We start from the raw sequence: 23,153 nt of genomic DNA, 5'->3' as shown, positions 1-23,153 counted from the left end.
TGCCCCGCCGTCCAGGGAGGGACCGGTCCTTGCCACTCCTCCTTTAACTCCTCAGTCTCCTCCCCTTCAGGGATCTCAGCCAGGATCTGCACATTCTTCTTACTTTTCCTCTTCCACGCCCACTGCAGGCGGGTTCTGCCCAAACCAGAGGGGTACCAGGACAGTGGCCGAGTTCTGGCACCACAGTGATTTTTCACAGCTATTTAGGGACGAGACACCCACGATGGGTGGAGTTATCGCCAGCCTCCGCGAAACTTTCCGCCCCACTGGTACTCACAGCCGCCATCTTGACCATGCTGGGGTTTCTTCCCTCTTCTTTAGGCAACATTCCCTCACCCTGTTCGCAGCGCCACTTTGTAACGGGGCCCGGTGGCCAGCTGTGATGAGTGTCCCAATGTCCTAACTACATACCTATGCTGTCCCTACATTACTTGATTACTGCAACAACACATTTTAAACACATACATTACTTAAAGGGAAAGGCACATAGCACCCCTTTACACTGATGCACCAGTAAAAATAGGCTCTGTGACTTTAAAAGTTCCTCCTTCATAAATGAAACAAGATGGGTCTGTTTATGCGTCCCACACCACATGGCCAGCTAGGGTTGTTAAATGTTACAATGACATTTCCCAGTGAATGCATTTCTAGTGGATTAAAGCAAAGTTAATGTTGAAAAATGCTTCAAAAACGCTGCGTCTGACCTAAGCCCAAGTGGTGGAGGAACATTTTGGTCTGGGGTTAATTATTTTGCCTTACAGGCAAGTCATTAACCTGCAAAGGATGTACCTTAACATATTTCCTGCAAAATCAGTTTCAGTTTCGTTTTGGTGTTTTTTTTTGTTGCACTGGAAAAATGGCATGAATCTCGGAAAAAATTGTTTAAAGCTGTGAACTAGGAGTCAGAAATGCTGTCAGGGGCGATCCCGATGTTGTCCCCGTGTCATTTGAGCAGTGTTTCCAGCATTTTCAGACATTTCTGGACCTTAAAAGGATCCCCGGGGGGATCACGGCAAAAATGCTTGGGTCTCCCATAGACTTACATTGGGCTCGTTGTTCTGTCCGAGTACCTGAGTATTACAATTTGCTTGACCTGAACAATGAGCACCCGAGCATTTTAATGCTCGCTCATGACTAATAAAGACTCTCCTAGTCTATAGAGACTAAGGAGAACCCTGTCTGCTAAATAAAGTTCTGTATTACACTTAAGAATTCATTAGTATCTTTGCTATATAAGGCCGGGGTCACACTAACCGATGCAAAATACGGTCCGTATTTTACATGCGTAATACAGATGAATGACCCCTAAATAGTGCTCCGTATGTCATCCGTAAGCAAGGTGTGGTCGCGTATTTTGCACATGTCAGCATCCGTATGTAATCCGTATGGCATCCGTATGCCGAGATTTTCTCGCCGGCTTGCAAAATGGACATATAATGGAGCCCTATGACAGGGTTTCTAACAGAAACGAAAGGATATAGACACATAGAATGCATATATATATATATATATATATACACACAAGTCATTGAGACAAACATATATATATATGTATATATATATATATTTCATAGAGTTCTTCATAGCAGAATAGCCGCTAATTCAAATGCCGGCTTCTGTCAAATCATTCCCCAAGCCGACATGAAATGACACATGGTTTACATTCAGTAAACCATTTCATTTCATGTTTTTTTTAATATGTCCCTAACTAATAATTAGATGAGGGTTTGTGTGCAAAATTTGGGAGGTGTAGGTGTTATTTTAAGGGGTTAATTCGTTGTAAAAAAATGCATGGGCTTCCGCTGTCATTTGTCAACCAGAGAGGTTAAGCAGGTGAGTGAGGGCAGATTTTAATAGCCATGAAAGGGACCATTGTTTTTGCCCCCCCCCCCGGCTACAAAAATCTGCCCCCAGACACCCCAGAAATGGCGCATCTATAAGATGTTATTTTTTTTGCAGGTCATGGTATTTGGGGGATTACCAGACTAATAAAAATTTGTCAAAAACTTGGGGTATTTATTTCATTAAATGACTTTTTAATTAATGTCTGTGTGTGGTTTTTAACCCTTTCTTAGTATAGGGTTAATAATGGATTGGTGTCTTATTGACACCTCTCCATTATTAATCGGCTTAATGTCACCTTACAATCGAATGGTGACATTAACCCTTTGTTATATTAACCCATTCACCACCACTACAGGGCAATGGGAATAGAGAGGATAAGTGCCAGAATTGGCACATCTTCTAGATGTGCCATTTCTGGGGTGTCTGGTGGCAGATTTTTGTAGCCGAGGGGGGGGGGGGGCAAAAACAATGGTCCCTTTCATGGCTATTAAAATCTGCCCTCACTCACCTGCTTAACCTCTCTGGTTGACAAATTACAGTGGAAGCCCACGCCTTTTTTTTTTTACAATGAATTAACCCCTTAAAATAACACCTACACCTCCCAAGTTTTGCACACAAACCCTCATCTAATTTTTAGTCAGGGACATATAAAAAAAAACATGAAATGAAATGGTTTACTGAATGTAAACCATGTGTCATTTCATGTCGGGTTGGGGAATGATTTGACAGAAGCTGGCAATTGAATTAGCGGCTATTCTGCTATGAAGAACTCCGTGAAATATAAATATATATATATGTGTGTGTCTCAATGACATGTACTGTATATATATATATATGTATTCTATGTGTATATATCTATTCTTTCATTTCTTTATTAAACCTGTCAGTGTGAGTTTACTGTATAGCGCACTGAATTGCCGGATTTTGTAAAAGTCACCGGGTGCGTATTTCTCGCAGGTCACATGTGTGGTCCGTGTGTAATACGTATTTTTAGCGCACCCATAGACTTGCATTGGCGTACTACGGGCGTTGTACGCTGACAATCGCAGCATGCTGCGATTGGCACGGACCGTAGAATACGGACAAGAAATATACGGCTGTTGGGAGCTGCCCCATAGAGAATCATTTGTCCGTGTGTAATGCGTGCTTTTAACGCCTCTCACTCGTCCGTATTCCTCTCTAGTGTGACCCCGGCCTAAGAAGAGATATCTCGCAAAAATGGTCGGAGGAGTCAATCCATGTACTGGGACAAGTGTTCGGTGAGAGACCCTATCCCAGAAACAATGGGTCGGCCAGGGGGAGAAAGCATAGATTTGTGCACCTTTGGAATGTGGTACCAGTGCGTCTTTTTTCAGTAACCCTGGTAGCAATTTCTCAGCTTTCTTTTTTGAAATTATTCCCATCTCTACATATTTTCTAAGAAAAGAACATAATTGACTTTAAAATTTGTTGGTGGTGGCTCTCTGAAGCTTCAAATATGTAACAGTATCCAATAATTGTCGATTTGCCTCTGACAAATAATATGACTAAGGGTGCTTTCACACTTTTGTTTTTTAGCGCTGCGCCTTTTTACGCTATCGTGCGCATGCTCATTGATCCCCTATCTTTAACATGCCGGGCGCATGGTATAACACTTGTACGCGTTCATGTGCGTTTTCATGCACTGCGCTTTTTCCAGGTGTGCGCCAAGGTGCGCCAAATGCAACATGTTGCATTTTTCTGTGCGCCCAACTGCTGCCAAAAAACGCATGTGCACGTTAGCGCACGGAATGCGCAAAAATACAACATTGCAGTCTATGGGATTGCACGCGTTTGCTAAGACATGCGCACGCATGCGTTTAAAATCAGTTAACATGGCGACAAACTGGTTAAATCGCATCTGGAAAAAAAACAGCAAACGCATGCAAAACGCTTAATGCATTTTTTGCATGCACTTGGAATGCGCACGAGGCGCAGCGCAAAAAATGCTAGTGTGAAAGTAGCCTTAGGCAATAAAACTCTATTGCCGCCTATATCAGCATCTCTGACTACTGTATCTGTCCATCCTTTGATATCCACCAAAGCTTGTTTCTACAATGATGTAAAATTGGAAGGAACCCTGTGATAGATAAGGTATATATCCTTCATCATTTCCTCTGACCTGTGGACTTTTAGAAGCGCAATAGCACAAAACGGCCTTTGTCACTCACACACTACATTTCCCATTCTCCCGTTAAAGATGTTTTAACCCTTTTTTGAATGAAGAATGGACTTTTAAGACTGGTGAGTGCCACCTATTGCTTTCTGTACACAAGGACAGTATGTGATTGTATGGGAGCAGTGTGTCTACAGTATGTGACTGTATGGGTGCAGTGTGTGTACAGTATGTGTTTGTATGGGAGCAGTGTGTCTACAGTATGTGACTGTATGGGTGCAGTGTGTGTACAGTATGTGATTGTATGGGTGCAGTGTGTGTACAGTATGTGATTGTATGGGAGCAGTGTGTCTACAGTATGTCACTGTATGGGTGCAGTGTGTGTACAGTATGTGACTGTATGGGTGCAGTGTGTGTACAGTATGTGTTTGTATGGGTGCAGTGTGTGTACAGTATGTGATTGTATGGGTGCAGTGTGTGTACAGTATGTGATTGTATGGGAGCAGTGTGTGTACAGTATGTGATTGTATGGGAGCAGTGTGTATACAGTGTGTGATTGTATGGGTGCAGTGTGTGTACAGTATGTGATTGTATGGGTGCAGTGTGTGTACAGTATGTGATTGTATGGGTGCAGTGTGTGTACAGTATATGAATGTATAGGTGCAGTGTGTACAGTATGCGATTGTATGGGTGCAGTGTGTGTACAGTATGTGATTGTATGGGTGCAGTGTGTACAGTATGTGATTGTATGGGAGCAGTGTGTGTACAGTATGTGATTGTATGGGTGCAGTGTGTGTACAGTATGTGATTGTATGGATGCAGTGTGTGTACAGATGCATTGTACAGATGCATTGTACAGATGCATTGTGCAGGCCATCTGCCAAAGTGGGAAAATGCCTACTGGGCTGCAACACTGAGCTTTACAGTTGGCCATGAGCTGCTTTTTTGACCAACGGCTAGTGTTGAGCATTCCAATACCGCTAATATCGGGTATCGGCCTATATTCGCGGTATTGGAATTCTGCTACTGAGTTCCGATACTTTTTGCATATCGAATACCGGAATCGGAAGTTCCCACAATGCTATGAGCCAGTTTGATTTGATTCAGCCAATGAGGAATCCTCAGAAGTGTGGGCACATCCTGTTAGGCATGTAGGCATGTTAACTAATGGCATGGCTGTGATTGGCTGCTGAAATGATGTCATGATGCACTATAAAAGCCGCTGCCGCCGCCATTTAGGGATTACTCTGCTGTGAATTCAGTTAGGGACAGGCTGCTGTTCAAGACTCTGAGGGACAGTTAGAGATAGCGATTTGCTATATAATATTGTGCTTTACCCAGGCTACATTATCAATCACTGTAGCTTTCTGTTGCCTTGCAGCACTATTCACAGCTGTCTGCAAGGTCTGTGTGAGTGCAGCTCACGCTGTAGTGTGTCCTGCAGCCACCTCTGGTTGTAGGCCGCTCAGCGTGCGTCAGTGCGTCATACATATTTATTTTTGTTTTATTGCTGCTCATTTTTCATTAATTCTCCTATTAGTGTGCATCTGTATCCATCTACATTGGTTGCAAACACTGTAGGAGTAGACAGTGGAGCCTTTCTGCAGCCTTTCAGTGCTAGTGCCCAGTTTTCTGCACTGTTCACGGCTGTCTGTGAGGTCTCTGCGTGTGAGTATGTGGCGCCCCTGAGGCTCAGTCGCCACAGAGGTACTGCACCTCCTCCTGAGGTGTGGTGCCCCACCATCCTGGTAAGGTGGCAACTCCTGACCACGCTCCAACACTCGCACCCCACACAACAGAGTAGTTCAGCAAAGCCACATTGCGGCTCCTTGCTTAGAGAGTAGCAGAGCACCTTTGGTGGCTCCCTGCTTGGAACACTAAACGTGCTGGGAGGTGGGTGGAGTTGAGAACATATAAAAGAGCTCAGAGGTCAGTCGGTCAGTCAGTCAGACGGAGGGTCTGAGGAAGGAAGCCACTCGGAGAGGATGTCCTTCTCCTTCTCTCCTTTCCCGTGCCAGCTGGCTCAGGTCACTGAGGCAGCTGCAGCACTCCTTCCTCCATCCCTCTTCCAGGGATCCCCACTCCTATCCGAGTGGCTTCCTTCTCTCCAACCTCCTGTCAGACTGACCTGACGGACTGACCTCTAATTCTAAACCTCCCCGCTCTTTTATATGTTCTAACTCCACCCGCCTCCCAGCACGTCTAGTGTTCCTAGCAGGGAACCACCAAAGGTGCTCTGCTACCCTCTGAGCAAGTAGCCGCAATGTGGTTTTGCTGCACTACTCTGTTGTGTGGGATGCGAGTGTTGGAGCATGGACAGGAGTTCCCACCTTACCTGGATGGTGGGGCACTACACCTTAGGAGAAGGTGCAGTACCTCTGTGGCGACCGAGCCTCAGGGGCGCCACATACCCCCCGTTAAACACAGCACATCCGCGGGCTGCAAGGCAAACAAAGTTGACAATACAGGAACATACAAAAGTTTTGTAATGCTGAACAAACATTTCCTATACTAAACTTCCCAATGTGAGAGGCACTCGTTCTTGAATGTTGCAAACAATTCTTAATTATCTATCTAAAATTTTAAATTCAAAAGTGCAATTTTTAATACTATATGTAATTCAAAGTGCTATTATCTGTTACTTACTATCACTTCAGTATTCTTCATTAACACATTTCTTTATCACTTTTCACATTTTCACATTTTCTACACTCTCTTAACTCTGAGTGATAACAGTGGTACCTGGTTCATCATCTATATTTTCAATTCTTTATTCAAATCTCTCATCTTTCTATCAAAACACTCTTAATTCTATAGAAAAGCCATTTCCTAATTACCAATACTCTATAAGACACATCATTATCAAATACTTCACATTAAAACGTTCAATAATTCTTGTAAGTGCTGGACACCGCTCCCAGCCAGGATTTCTTGCAGTGTCCTTTGATTGGAGTCACGCTCCAAATGAGGTAGACTTTATCTTCGAAAAGTGTCCTAAGTAAAACCAAGAAAGGGCACCTAAAGAGACGCAACTATTTACAATGACAGTTTTGGATCATACAGCGTTCATGATCTCCACAGTTCCAAATGGGAAAACAAACTAGGACATGATAACCAAAAATAGGAAACTGGTGCAAAAATAGAAAACAATGGCACAACTGTGCAAATACCCACCTGGGTAACGAGATTATATTGAAGCTTTACTAATGGCGATCCCCTCCTGGGGTTCTGGAAACTGATGACTGGGGACTGCTGTGATGTGACACTTTAGGTGTCTTCATCCTGTTGCTGGTTGCTTGCCAAAGAACACTGAAGCTGTGGTAAAGGGAACCCATGATGCATCTCACTGCCCACCAACTGTTCCTCATCAATAGGTGGTTCCGCTGCTCTGGTACGTGGCCTAACATCTGGGGAAGCCATAGCCTGTTGGTGCAGATAAGCGGCTACACGGGGACTCGGCAGCCAAGGGATTCCGAGATCACTATCCCAAAGCGACCTAGACTCCTCCAATCCCCGAAGATGTCGAATCGTGCGTGCCTGTTCCAGCCGTACCCTTCTCTGTAGGGACCTCCTCCACCTCCCCATCTCCAACAGACTAGTGCCCCCAGCTGACTTTTCCAACTGCCCCATTTCGAGTTGCCGCAAGCCAGCCTCTGACAAAGTAAATTTGGGGAGCAACCCATTAGGAGGGCCGGGGTATATACCTGGTGTCTCCCGGCGGTGCGGTCTCTGCTCCGGTGCAGGTATGGTGGCAGTGGACACGGCCCAGTGGGACACCGGGGACGGCGGTGGAGCTAATGGCGGCTCCGGATCTGCGGGGGCCTCTGACGGGACCTGCGCAGCTGCGTCAGGTCCAGACGGGGGCTCCTCTTCTTCCGCTTCAGCTCCCTGTGCTGTGTACAACTCCTCCGGTAGTAGCGGCAGAACAAGGCACGCTGCCGATGGTACAGCAGCGGTTGCAGACTCCACAGGGTCTGCCGTGAAGAGGTCCGGTGCAGTAGCGGTGGGTACCGGTGTCGTGGGTACCACAGGTGTAGGCCCCTCCTGGGCACACTGCAGATTCAATGTCCATAGCGCTTCCTGCCTCAGTTGCAGGCGACGCGTCAGCTGGGCAATCTCATCTTCCAGTTGCTGGCGGTTCATCGCAGAGACGGGGTCGGAGCCTTCAGCCATGGCGCCGGGGAGATCCGACTCAACCTCCACACACTCTACAGGCCTCCTCCCCTCTCTCCAAAATGGCGTTCTGGCATTCTCCCTGCCTCGGCCCCTTTCCCGCCACCGGCTTCTGCCCCTCCTTCCTGGGGCGGCGTCTTCTTCCAGCGCCTCCATACCAAGCCAGTATCCGAACCCCTCGGGGGGTGGGCCATGTCGCTGTCACATAGTAATTCAGGCAGGGGAGGCCCAAGACCGTTCGCGGTCTTTTCCTAGGACCTCCCATATCTTCATGCCCTTCTTCTCCGCACCAGCGGCCATTTTTGATGTTCATGTTACAGTCTATTAAATTGGGTCTTCTGCACATTCTCAAAAGTTTTAAGTCCAACAATCTTAGGCACACAGAACCCGATGGCATCGGGTCTCGTCATCCTGATCATGACGCCAAGTTGGGTCACCCTCCCAGGGCTGTGGGGTACTCGGTACCAGGCCGGTGTCAGCGGGATGTGTGACAGCAGCGGTGATCCGGTCCATGGCCCTGGGCGCCCAAGCAATGGGGTTGTGTAGTTAGATGAATAGTTCGTGACGCCACCTGTGGTGCTCGGCAAGGGAGATGTTATGCTGACGCTGCATGCAGATCCTCTGGGGCTGGTGGTGTGGTGCAGCCAAGATGGTGACGCTCCCCACAGGTGGAGCTGTAGCCCCAGGGCAGTGTAGATGTAATGGATGAGGAGAGGCACAGGTGGCGTGGAAGCTGGTACCCAGATGTAGCGGTGCTGAGTGTGTTAGCGCAAGAATGAATGGAGGACACCGGGGCTTGTAGTTCCAAAGCTTTACTCACAGTCTGTAGTACACACGGGTGCCTGCCTCCGGGCCATGTCCTCTGGATCAGAGACTCAGTCAACTTCCAGGCAAGATGGAATGCTCCCCTCCAACACTCCGCCAACATGTACCTTTCTGAACTCCTCTATAGCGCCTCTAAGTGTGAAGATCTCCTATTACTGAGTTACACTGGAGTTCCTACTGACAGATGTTCCCAAGAACTCTACTTGTACGGCAGACAGCTGTAGCCTGCTTTGGGGACTCCCTTCTCCTGAGTCCCGGCTCACTATCCATGTGCTGTTGTGTCCCAAGTCTTAGATGGGAGTAGTGCATTTACAGCCGACTACTCCACCGGTGTCTGCTGCAGAACCATAAGTGTTCATACAACCTCGGGGACCGGGCCCCGGCCTTGCACTTAGAACTTCTAGGCAGGGTTCTTCCTCTAACCCACATCCTCTCTGTTCTCTGATGCTCCTTCTTTCCGTACTAATCTCTCTTTCTTATAGAAGCTCAGGTTACAGTTCAATGTCCTTCTCCTTCTTTCCTTTCCTGTGCCAGCTAGCTTAGGTCACTGCGGCAGCTGCAGCACTTCTTCCTCCATCCCTCTTCCAGGGATCCCCACTCCTATCCGAGTGGCTTCCTTCTCTCCAACCTCCTGTCAGACTGACCTGACGGACTGACCTCTAATTCTAAACCTCCCTGCTCTTTTATATGTTCTAACTCCACCCGCCTCCCAGCACGTCTAGTGTTCCAAGCAGGGAACCACCAAAGGTGCTCTGCTACCCTCTGAGCAAGGAGCCACAATGTGGTTTTGCTGAACTACTCTGTTGTGTGGGATGCGAGTGTTGGAGCGTGGACAGGAGTTCCCACCTTATCTGGATGGTGGGGCACTACACCTTAGGAGAAGGTGCAGTACCTCTGTGACGACCGAGCCTCAGGGGCGCCACACAAACACTATATAGGAGTAGATAGAGGAGCCTTATTTCTGGCTTGTGCCCTGCAGCCGCAGCCAAATTAGTATTAGCCTATTTTTTGGAGCCTCATCTATTGCATTGTAGGTTACCTTCCAGCATTGTAATAGATCCACAAAGTTTGTGATACTATCGCTTTCACATCTTTGGTCACATCCTTTTTGTTTTTTTGAAAAAAAAAACCCAAAATAAAGTTCACCAAACACTCCACTTGACAGTTGTGTAGGCCACATTAGCTCATATTAAAGTGTAGTCCACACACTTTATAAAATTAGTGTTTCTTATACCTGTTAGCAGCTGTTCAGGAATAAGCACACTAAGCCCCCCCCTTTGTACTTTTCTGCTTATCTTTATCAGTCTACCAAGATGAAGAAGGCAAGGAGTAAGGCACGTGGTCATGGGCGTGGAGTTTCAGCAGGGAGAGGACGTGGGGATTCTGTGCCTGCTGCGGGCACCAGTGAGTCAGCATCCCCCAGTTTTACCAGGCAACAGTCCTTTATGCGCAGCTTTGTAGGACCTCGCCATACCCCACTGCTGCGGGATGAACAAATTGAAGCCGTTGTCGGATGGATGGCAGCTAACGCATCAACTTCAATTACTTCCATATCCTCTCAGGGCCAGAGCACTGAAGAGCAACCATCTGTCTCTTCACCACCTGCCAAATTGCCCAGGCAGTCAGAGAGCCCTGGACAGGAGCCATCTCTACTTCTGTTTTCTGAATCTCTTGGCTTGGAAACAGGGGGCCAGCCAAGCCGCATTCTAGAATGTGAAGAAGAGGGAGTATGCAGTGATGCGCAACTGCTTTGTCCCTCTGAATCTGAATAGGCGGGTGGGCCAGTGCCTATGGTCAGCACACCTCAGTACGCATCACATGATGAGACTCAGGTGCCACTTTCTGGTGCGTACTGTGCTGGCAAGACTACCCAGGAGAAGCAGGTGTTTGAAGAGGGGAATGTAGATGATGAGGTCCTTGACCCATCATGGCGTGAGGAACAGGAAGGTGGTGGGAGCAGCTCTGAGGAAGAGATTCCCTGAACGGCCAAAACAGGAGGGAGAGGGAGGGGGCAGACTTGGTTGCCTGTAGCCTCCACTTCGGCACCCATTAGGAGCATTCCTCTTCCAAAATCCAAAACGGGCGCTCCCAGGACTTGCAGTGCGTGGTTCTTTTTTGACACAGTTGCAGATGACATTTGCTTTGTCAAATGCAAGCTGTGTAATCAGAAAGTCAAAAGAGGGAAAAGTGTCAGCAACCTCAATACCACAAATATGTGGAAACATGTGCGGACCAAGCACGTGGTGGAGTTACACAGACACACTGAAGACGTAGGCCAACCTACAGCACCACCTACCACCTCTTCAGCTCGTGTTGTAGCCTATTCCTCCAGCTCACACACAGCTGGTTCGGCTTCCTCACAGGATCGCCTTGGAAGAACCTCTGGCACTGTTGTCCAGAGACCCAGTGACATTCCACCCACAGCACCACGTTCCCTGTCATCTTCACACTCCCAGGCCACTCTACAGCCATCGGTAGTACAGGCATGGGAGAAAAGGCGGCCATACTCGGCAAACCATCCCTGAGCACAGGCTCTGAATGCTGGCATTGCAAAACTACTGGCCCTTGAAATGCTCTCATTCAGGCTGGTAGAGACTGACACCTTCCGTAACTTCATGGCATTGGCAGTCCCACAATACACTGTGCCCAGCCGCTTTTATTTCAGCAGGCAAGCCGTCCCTGCCCTGCAAAAGCATGTGGAGGGAAAAATTAAACATGCGCTACTAAACGCCGTCAGTAGCAAGGTCCACCTGACCACCGATGCGTGGACCAGTAACCATGGACAGGGACGATATCTTTCCCTCACTGCCCATTGGGTCAATGTTGTGGAGCCGGGTACTGATCCTGAGAGTGGCGCTGTACGTGTTCTGCCAACTCCAAGGATTGCAGGAATCCAGTCTGTACACATTGACTCCTCCTCATACTCCAGTTCCTCAGAATCAGCGCTGCAGGAGCCGTCACGGTCTACCTCCACATGGACCCGTGAACGCTTACCCGATATGAGCACAGCCGTGGCCATACGTCAACAGGCTGTACTGAAATTTATTTCTTTGGGGAATCGAAGCCACACAACTCAGGAGCTCTGGAATGCCATCAAGCAGGAAAGCGACATGTGGTTTTTGCCAGCGATTCTAAAGCCAGGCTTGGTAGTGTGTGACAATGGCCGAAATCTGGTGGCAGCTCTGGGCCTAGGCAACCTCACTCACATCCCATGTCTGGCACATGTGCTCAACTTGGTCGTGCAGAGCTTTCTGAGGGACTATCCGGATCATGATGCACTGCTGCACAAGGTCCGCATAGAGTGCGCTCACTTGCGGCGTTCCAGCATGGCAAGATCGCGCATTGCAGCTCTGCAGCGCCGATTCCGCCTTCCGGAACATCGCATCATATGTGACCTACCCACCAGGTGGAATTCAACGTTGCATATGTTGGAGCGGTTGTGTGAGCAGCAGGCAGCAGTAATGGAGTACCAGCTGTATCAGGCGCAAACAAGTCGCACTGTGCACCGGTCACACTTCAGCACTACTGAGTGGGCCTCTATGAAGGACATCTGTCACGTTTTGCGTGCCTTCGATGATTCCATGCAGATGATGCACTAGTCAGCATGACTGTCCCCCTTATCTGCCTGCTTCAAAAAACACTGCAAGCACTAAGGAAGGAGGTTTTGGAAGAGGTGGAGGATGAGGAGTCACAAATGCCATCTGCTTCTGGACAGTCTGCGCAACGTGGTACCTCACAAAGGCCTAGGCAGAGGACACTTTGTGAGGAGGATGAGGAGGAGTCAATGGAGGAAGACATCTCTCCAGAGGAGGGAGGTACACAATGCTCTAGTAGTCAGTATGTAGAGCGAGGGTGGGGTGATGCAGAGCAGGCAGAGATGACGCCTCAAGCAGGGGACAGCGTTTCTTGGGCAGTTGGGAGTCTGCAGCACATGGTTAATTTCATGCTGCAGTGCCTGAGAAACGACCGCCGCATCGCCCACATTCTCAACACGGCTGATTATTGGGTGTACACCCTCCTAGATCCTCGCTAGTGTGACAACTTACAAAGCCTCATAACACCGTTGAACCGGGAGCGTAAAATGCGGGAGTACCAAGAGACACTGGTTCATTCCATTATGTTCTCCATTCCACCTGAGAGCAGTGCTGCTAGTGCTTTACAAAGCAGCTCTGTGCGTCGAGGCAGTAGAGGAAGCTCTGCACAAAGAGGGAGCAGAGGCAGCGCCTCAGCACAAGGCAAGACCAGTATGGCCCAAATGTGGCAAAGTTTTGTGTGCCCACCACAAATGTCTACACCATCACAGACGGCTCCAGTCAGCAGGAGGCAACGTTTCCGTCAGATGGTGACAGACTACATGTCTTGCCCTCTCAGTGTACTCCAAGACAGCTCTTCCCCCTTCAAGTTTTGAGTCTCTAAGCTGGATACATGGCCAGAGCTTAGCCAGTATGCATTGGAAGTGCTGGCTTGCCCTGCTGCTAGTGTATTATTGGAACGCGTCTTTAGTGCCGCAGGTGGTGTACTAACAGACCGTCGCACGTGACAATCCTCCGATAACGTTGACCGGCTTACTTTTCTGAAAATGAACAAGGCCTGGATTTCGCCGGAATTTGCCAGTCCTCTTCCAGAATAAATAATTGGTTGGCAACAGTATCCAGGTCTCCTGTTGTGTTCATGTTTCTACCACCTGAACTGTAATCCCTGGGCTCCAACACCGCCAGTTGTTGCTCAGAAGTGCCGTCTGCACAGAGAAAAACACTAGCTCCTGTGTTAGTGGGGCTCAGTAACGCCAGCTGCTCCCCTGCTGTGTGTCTGACAAAGTCTCCTGCTGCCTCCACATTCATCCCAATATCAGATGCAAAACTTGGTCCAATTAGGCCTCAGCCTAAACCCTGATTGAACCTGGGCTCCAACACCGCCAGTTGTTGCTCAGAAGTGCCATCTGCACAGAGAAAAACACTAGCTCCTGTGTTAGTGGGGTTCAGTAACGCCAGCTGCTCCCCTGCTGTGTGTCCGGCAAAGTCTCCTGCTGCCTCCATATTCAAACTACATCAGATATAAAACTTGCTCCTATTAGGCCTCAGCCTAAACTCTGATGGAACCTGGGCTCCAACACCGCCAGTTGCTGCTCAGAAGTACCGTCTGCACAGAGAAAAACACATGCTTCTGTGTTAGTGGGGTTCAATAACGCCAGCTGCTCCCCTGCTGTGTGTCCGGCAAAGTCTCCTGCTGCCTCCACATTCAAACTACATCAGATGTAAAACTTGCTCCAGTTAGGCCTCAGCCTAAACCCTGATTGAACCTGGGCTCCAACACCGCCAGTTGCTGCTCAGAAGTGCTGTCTGCACAGAGAAAAACACTAGCTCCTGTGTTAGTGGGGCTCAGTAACACCAGCTGCTCCCCTGCTGTGTGTCCGGCAAAGTCTCCTGCTGCCTCCACATTCTTCCCAACATCAGATATTAAACTTGCTCCAATTCGACCTTAGCCTACTCCATGAATGACCCTGGGCTCCAACACTGCCAGTTGTTGCTCAGAAGTGCCATCTGCACAGAGAAAAACACTAGCTCCTGTGTTACTGGGGTTCAGTAAAGCCAGCTGCTCCCCTGCTGTGTAACGAATGGTTGCAGCCAACAGCACACAATCTTGTAAGATGCACGCTCCAAAGATCCCAGGGCCCAACAGGATCAGAAACTCACAGAACATATGAAAAAGGAACAGTATCCATTCCAGGTGAAGAAAAAACTTTAGCTTTTATTCTGCCATCAATAGATTGTATACAATTGATACAATCTATTGATGGCAGAATAAAAGCTAAAGTTTTTTCTTCACCTGGAATGGATGCTGGTCCTTTTTCATATGTTCTGTGTGCTCCCCTGCTGTGTGTCTGGCAATGTCTACTGCTGCCTCCACATTCACACTACTACTGATTTCAAACTTGCTCCAATTAGGCCTCTGGCTCCACTCTGTCTCTAGTATTTACCCTGGCCTCCAACACCGCCAGTTGCTGCTCAGAAGTGCCATCTGCACAATCAACACTTGTTCCTGTATTACTGGGGTTCAGTAACGTCAGCTGATCCCCTGATGTGTGTCTGCCAATGTCTCCTGCTCTGTCCACATTCCCACTACTAGTAGTGGCCTTGCAACTTTGTTTTTCATGGGTACCTTCTGCTACCCATCCGGGTTCCAGTACCATCAGCTGGTTCTCGGCATTGCCTTTGGCTTAGGTGCCTCCTTCTCGGTATCCGTGTTCCAGCAATGTCTGCTGGTCCTTGGTAGTGCTTTCTAGCACAGGTACCTCCTGCTTAGTAACCGGGTTCCAGCACCGTCAGCTGGTCCTCGGTAGTGCCAATGGCTCTTGTTCCTTCTGCTGCCCCTCCGGGTTCCAGCACCGTCAGCTGGTTCTCGGCAGTGTCTTTGGCACGGGTGCTCCCTCCTGCCCAGCCTGGTTCCAGCACACCTGCTGTTTCCGGGTAGTGTCAACGTCACTTTGCCACCAATACGTTGTCCTGTCGTGTTGCGGTCGGGTTAGCCAAGTCTATGGTGCCTGCAGTTTATGGGCTTCCTATGTGGGCTGCGGGATCTGGCAACAAAGGCTGGTTACGTAGTGCCAATAGGACAAGCACCCCCTGTAGGTCTGTGGGTTTCGGTAACTGCGGCCGGCTCGCGGCCTTCCAACTTTGTTTTTCATGGGTACCTTCTGCTACCCATCCGGGTTCCAGTACCGTCAGCTGGTTCTCGGCAGTGTCTTTGGCACGGGTACTCCCTCCTGCCCAACCTGGTTCCAGCACGCTTGTTGTTTCCGGGTAGTGTTGTTAGGAATCTGGTTTCTACCATGTCTATGCAGGAATCCAGATTCTCACATTTATCTCCAGAGGCTAAGTCCTTTGTACCATCTTTTGAGCATGCTCACGGGATGAGCTCCCATTGGAGTTCAGGAGTCAGGTGCTCAGGTCCTACTCCGGATCCTATTGGCTCCTTTTGGAGACCTGGAGATTTCCGGCAGGTCCTGTACACTATAAAAAGTGCGCATGGCCGTTCCGCAATGCGCTAGTATTTTCATACAGCTGCTGTATGTATGGTGATGGATGCTTGGACTGGTGACTGACTTATTAAGAACCCCTTCCCTCTGAAAATACGTCTGTGTGAGTGTTTTGGCTTCAGCCAGTATTAGCGCCAGCGCCAGCGCGCTCAAGCTTCATCTTTGCCAGCAGCTAGCATACTGCATCGCGCTTGCAGCATAGCGGTGCTTTCTCTGCGGCTCAGTTAACGCCGCGCTGCGGTTGCAGCCTGTCGGGCGTTCGCAGTTGCGATGTTCCTCATCCTATTTTTACGGTAGGTCTAGAAGGAGTAGTCCTGGTGTTTAAGACTACTTCTGTGACCTTTAATACCGTATCTGCATCGCTGGAAGTCTGTAACTCTGTACAGACTCAGCGTTATTTATGCTTTTGTTTGCAGCTCTGTGCATATAACATAGTCTGCTTCAGTGCACTGGGTGCAGCTAAAACCCTGTGCACATTACCGCCTTAGTGCTCTGCCTCTTTTAGCAGCGGTTATTCCATCCACTGCACGGTGGACCCCGAGTGGCGAAGGCACTTTATTTATTTTTTATTTAGTGTCTTCCACCACTCATAACAAGTGTCAACATCACTTTGCCACCAATACGTTGTCCTGTCGTGTTGCGGTCGGGTTAGCCGAGTCTGTGGTGCCTGTAGTTTATGGGCTTCCTATGTGGGCTGCGGGATCTGGCAACAAAGGCTGGTTCCGTAGCGCCAATAGGACAAGCACACCCTATAGGACTGTGGGTTTCGGTAACTGCGGCTGGCTCGCGGCCTTGCATCTTTGTTTTTCATGGGTACCTTCTGCTACCCATCCGGGTTCCAGTACCGTCAGCTGGTTCTCGGCAGTGCCTTTGGCTTAGGTGCCTCCTTCTCGGTATCCGAGTTCCAGCAACGTCTGCTGGTCCTTGGTAGTGCTTTCTAGCACAGGTACCTCCTGCTTAGTAGCCAGGTTCCAGCACCGTCAGCTGGTTCTCGGTAGTGCCATTAGCTCTTGTTCCTTCTGCTGCCTCTCTGGGTTCCAGCACCATCAGCTGGTCCTCGCTAGTTCCATTGGCTCTTGCAGCTTCTGCTACCCATCCGGGTTCCAGCACCGTCAGCTGGTTCTCGGCAGTGCCTTTGGCTTAGGTGCCTCCTTCTCGGTATCTGAGTTCCAGCAACGTCTGCTGGTCCTTGGTAGTGCTTTCTAGCACAGGTACCTTCTGCTTAGTAACCAGGTTCCAGCACCGTCAGCTGGTCCTCGGTAGTGCCATTGGCTCTTGATCCTTCTGCTGCCCCTCTGGGTTTCAGCACCGTCAGCTGGTCCTCGCTAGTTCCATTGGCTCTTGCAGCTTCTGCTACCCATCCGGGTTCCAGCACCGTCAGCTGGTTCTCGGTAGTGCCTTTGGCTTAGGTGCCTCCTTCTCGATATCCGAGTTCCAGCAACGTCTGCTGGTCCTTGGTAGTGCTTTCTAGCACAGGTACCTCCTGCTTAGTAACCAGTTTCCAGCACCGTCAGCTGGTCCTTGGTAGTGCCATTGGCTTTTGTTCCTTCTGCTGCCCCTCCGGGTTCCAGCACCGTCAGCTGGTCCTCGCTAGTTCCATTGGCTCTTGCAGCTTCTGCTACCCATCCGGGTTCCAGCACTGTCAGCTGGTTCTCGGCAGTGCCTTTGACGTAGGTGCCTCCTTCTCCGTATCCGAGTTCCAGCAATGTCTGCTGGTCCTTGGTAGTGCTTTCTAGCATAGGTACCTCCTGCTTAGTAACCGGGTTCCAGTACCATCAGCTGGACCTCGGTAGTGCCATTGGCTCTTGTTCCTTCTGCTGCCCATCCGGGTTCCAGTACTGTCAGCTGGTTCTCGGCAGTTCCTCAGCCTTCTTGTACCTTCTGCTACATTTCCAAGTTCAAGCTTTTGGAAATGGTTTTTGGTTATAACTCTGGATGTCCCTGACGATGACCCTGAAGACGACGACCCTGAAGACCACCCCGAAGAAGACGACGACCACGAAAACGATGACCCTGAAGACGACGACCTGGAAGACCACCCCGAAGAAGACCAAAAAGATGACCCTGAAGAAGATGACCAAGAGGACAAAGAACATGAAGACAACCACCAAAATACAGAACAACAAGAGACAGAAGACCAAGAAGCAGAAGAACAAGAAGCAGAAAGACAAAAAGCAGAAGAACATTAAGCATAAGACTAAAAATCAGAGCAAAAGATATTATCTAAATTATAAGCAGAAGAAGACTAAGCAGTGTATGGGGGTGAGTCCGTTCCTCCTCGTGGTGCCCCTGGAAAATGCCTGCTTCTGCAGGCCAAACTGAATGCGGACAAATCCTGTTGTAAATCTTTTGTGACAGGCAGAACGGAAGGTGTAATCTTCAAACTTTTATAGATAACAACTACAGGAATGCCTGTCACAAATAAGAATATGATGAAGAAGAAGAATAGGAAGAAGATGAAGAAGTAGTATATGAAGAAGAATAATAGTTGAATAAGAAGAATATGAAGAATGTAAAAAAAAAGAATAATAGGAAGAAGGTGAAGAAGAAGAAGATGAATAAGGTGAAGAAGAAGTTGATGAAAAAGATGCTGCTGCTGAGGATCATGAAGGAGAAAGTGTGGGAGAAGTAAAAAAGAAGGTGAAGAGCATGGAAGTAGTGACACATACATATCTGACAAAATATAAAAAAGGTTAACATAGTCAATATCTTTGTAACTCCGAACGTCTTTAAAACATTTTTTTATTCCTGCTATTCCATTTGATTGGGCTAAACCTCTATGCCTTTAATGTCTCCTCCACCTCCCCGAATACATTCTACATTATTATTAGTTGTTTTTCTTCATGTAGAGTTAACCTACAAGGAAAGAAAGGGTTTATTTTAATTCCGATATTTCTGTCCCATTGACTTGCATTGGTTTCCGGTATCGGAATCGGCAATATCCGTTACTTTTTGGGTATCGGTCCGATCCAATCTGATCCGATATTTCACGATATCGGATGGTATCGCTCAACACTACCAACGGCCCTTTAAGTGAAGACAGCGTGTGCGTACTCATGATGCTGCCAGGATGCAGGGACTTTACCATTACTGACAATGGCCATGAGTCAGGAAGTTTTTCTGTGGGAAGAAATCACTCTCTGCTCTGTCCCAGGCCTCTTCATGGAATCTACTACACCCTGCCACATTTTGTTTTCCCCTTATCAGGATCTGGGTCAGTTTGTTACTCTATATACAGCACTCGGTCTCCTATCATGTATATACAGCACTCAGTCTCCTATCATGTATATACAGCACTCAACCTCCTATCATGTATATACAGCTCTCAGCCTCATATCTTGTATATACAGCACTGAGCCTCCTATCATGCATATACAGCACTCAACCTCCTATCATGCATATACCGCACTCAGCCTCCTATCATGTATGTACAGCACTCAGCCTCCTTTCATGAATATACAGCTCTCAGCCTCCTATCATATATATACAGCACTCAACCTCCTATCATGTATAGACAGCACTCAGCCTCCTATCATGTATATACAGCACTCAACCTCCTATCATGTATAGACAGCACTCAGCCTCCTATCATGTATATACAGCACTCAGCCTCCTATCATGTATATTCAGCACTCAGCCTCCTATCATGGATATACAGCACTCAGCCTCCTATCATGTATATACAGCACTCAGCCTTCTATCATGTATATACAGCACTCGGCCTCCTATCATGTATATACATCACTCACTCTCCTATCATGTATATACAGCACTCAGGCTCCTATCATGCATATACAGCACTCAGCCTCCTATCATGCATATACAACACTCAGCCTCCTATCATGTATACACTCAGCCTACTATCATGTATATACAGCACTCAGCCTCCTATCATGTATATACAGCACTCAGCCTACTATCATGTATATACAGCACTCAGCCTCCTATCATGTACATAAAGCACTCAGCCTCCTTTCATGCATATACAACACTCAGCCTCTTATCATGTGTATACTCAGCTTACTATCATGTATATACAGCACTCAGCCTACTATCATGTATATACAGCACTCAGCCTCCTATCGTGTATATACAGCACTCAGCCTCCTATCATGCATATATAGCTCTCAGTCTCCTATCATGTATATACAGCACTCAGCCTCCTATCATATATATACAGCACTCAACCTCCATTCATGTATATATAGCACGCAGCCTCCTATCATGTATATACAGTGCTCAGCCTCCTATTATGTATTTACAGCACTCAGCCTCCTATCATGCATAAACAGCACTCAGCCTCCTATCATGTATATACAGCACTCAGCCTCCTATCCTATATATACAGCACTCACCCTCCTATCATGTATATACAGCACTCATCCTCCTATCATGTATATACAGCACTCAGCCTTCTATCATGTATATACAGCACTCGGCCTCCTATCATTTATATACAGCACTCACTCTACTATCATGTATATACAGCACTCAGCCTCCTATCCTATATATACAGCACTCAGCCTCCTATCATGTATATACTGCACTCAGCCTTCTATCATGTATATACAGCACTCGGCCTCCTATCATTTATATACAGCACTCACTCTCCTATCATGTATATACAGCACTCAGCCTCCTATCCTATATATACAGCACTCAGCCTCCTATCATGCATAAACAGCACTCAGCCTCCTATCATGTATATACAGCACTCAGCCTCCTATCCTATATATACAGCACTCATCCTCCTATCATGTATATACAGCACTCAGCCTTCTATCATGTATATACAGCACTCGGCCTCCTATCATTTATATACAGCACTCACCCTCCAATCATGTATATACAGCACTCAGCCTCCTATCATATATATACAGCACTCTGCCTCCTATCATGTGTATACAGCACTCGGCCTATCATGTATATGCCGCACTCAGACTCCTATCATGTATATACAGCACTCAGTCTCCTATCATGTATGTACAGCACTCATCCTCCTATCATGTGCGTACAGCAATCAGCCTCCTAATATGTATATACAGCACTCAGCCTCCTATCATGTATATACAGCACTCAGCCTCCTATCATGTATATACAGCGCTCAGCCTCCTATCATGTATATACAGCACTCAGCCTCATATCATGTGCGTACAGCACTTACATCGGACTCTGTGATTTGGGGGGTTTATCGCTGTCACTAATAAATGATTGCAGTGTGGTTCTCTATATTCGGCTCTGGTCACATCTGTTATTATACAGGAACCACAGTTCAGAGCTGAATCCTCTGCCCCACAGACACCACTGACTCCTGATGGGTGATACTGAGGGCAGAGGGGCTTGATGGGTTATCCAGAGTTTCCATCATTATGGGAGGAATAATCGCTGCAGGTAGAGCTGTTTAATCCCCATGAATATGGATGTAATCGATGCGGAGGCTCGGATATAGATGAGAATGGAATCTGCACTGATATCTCATGAGAAAAACAGAATTAGGAATATAAACTTACCAGTCGCTAAAGTTCAGAGATGTATTAGATGTGGTCAGATTATCATAATAATAATTATATTCATCAACAGCAGCATCGTCCATTCTGATGAGTCACCTACAGTAATAATAATACAACAGACCATGTAATCACCGTATCTGTACAGTAGGATTCTTGTGGCAAAGGACCTCTCCAGCCATTGTTTCCTCATTGTCCCCCTGTTAGTAATCAGTAATGTGTATAGCGAGTGTGTTACATTACTGACCAGTCACTGTATTTTGCCATTTCCAGCTTTCTTTGCCTCGTTCTGCGTCTCAAAGACTAACACTGAAAAGTGACCTCCGGTCGCAGAGAAGTGGAGTGGAGTTGGAGTAGACTGGAGCAGCTCTGGAAATGGTAGATGACGGTGGCTGGTTAGTAATGAAATACAAGCTCTACACACATTACTGATCACTAACGGGGGGACAATAAGCACATCTGAGGCTCCTGTAATCACACATAGCTCCAGCTTACACTATGGGGGGATTTATATAAAGCCGGCTGGAGTAAGATGAGCTGCACGCTGTATAGTTATAGTTCATGGGAACAGGATCCAAAAATATTTGTGCTGGGGAAAGCTTAGAAAATGTGTGGAATATTAATATTTTCTTATTTTATATGGGGGGCAGGGACAATTTTCCACAAATTGACCTATATCTTGTGCAGCAAACAGGTCACCGAGGAAAAGAACTGGTTATTAGCAAAGTTGAATCCCACCACTGATAAAGACATCATTATTGGCTGTGGAATGACTTCTTACAGATTTATCATTATCACTCATATGTAAGAGGGTCATGGCCTTGCCCTTTAAATGTTGATGCTACTGTTTACATGTACATAATTGCCAAATTTGCATGTGTCGTTTCTTTGTATTGTGTGTAAGCTGTATATATATGTTTATTGCTATATGTAAGTTAGGGACAGTGCAGTTAGGGAAAAGGCCACTAGATGGGGGCACTGAGTACACTGAATAGAAAGGTTTAGTTGTGGAACGCTTAGAGGTTAATTGTAGAAGTGGTAGCTGGGGAATAAGCTAGACAGATTTCCTGGACATAGTCAGACGGGGGTAGACCCCTGGTGTGCTCAGGTGACCTTGGGGTCTGAGCTGCTTAGCTATCACACAACATTCCCAAGCAGAGAAGCCCAGCCATCCATAGAAAGGATTGTAAGTTATAAGGAAGAAGATAAGTGTGCAGCACATGGTATCCACAGCAACGTAGTGAAGAAGCTACAGAAGACATGTGAAGAACTAGCAGTTGTATAGATGGGGCCACCAGCGAGTGTATGGGCGGGATAACCAAAAGGGGGTGGACGACCTAGTAGATGATATTTCCAAGTCTGGTCTGAAATCGGTTCCAGGGAGATATATTGAAGTGCCGTTTTCACCAGGCTCCTCTTCACATTGTAACTTTGTGGCCTATTCCAGTGAAGTAGAAGAAGTTAGGGAAAGACAAAGAATAATGCATTGCTGGTACTGTGACAAGTGTGCTGGAAGTGTTATGGATGTGCTATGTCCTGAAGAGAATAAATCCATTATGTTTAAAGTTGCTTTGGACTCTGCCTCCTGTCCTTTAAGTGAACGGAAGAACGGGGAACACAGCAGGGAAGAAGC

At 47.6% G+C, this 23,153-nt stretch overlaps 1 protein-coding gene across 1 annotated transcript in view; it reads right to left on the bottom strand.

The window, feature by feature from the left end:
* LOC141055887 (C3a anaphylatoxin chemotactic receptor-like) overlaps window positions 1-21,615 on the bottom strand; it is a 113,724-nt gene extending 92,109 nt beyond the window's left edge. The window contains exon 1 of the mRNA XM_073552597.1: window positions 21,524-21,615. Coding sequence (XP_073408698.1) covers window positions 21,524-21,606 — 83 coding nt within the window. The 5' untranslated portion in view covers window positions 21,607-21,615. The remainder of the gene's footprint in view (window positions 1-21,523) is intronic.
* Between the last annotated feature and the right edge of the window lie 1,538 nt (window positions 21,616-23,153).

Source organism: Dendrobates tinctorius, unplaced genomic scaffold (genome assembly GCF_039654945.1).
Source record: "Dendrobates tinctorius isolate UK_male_01 unplaced genomic scaffold, ASM3965494v1 ptg000192l, whole genome shotgun sequence".
In the NCBI taxonomy this organism is placed as follows: domain Eukaryota; kingdom Metazoa; phylum Chordata; class Amphibia; order Anura; family Dendrobatidae; genus Dendrobates; species Dendrobates tinctorius.
This window is presented reverse-complemented; position numbering and strand designations above follow the sequence as displayed.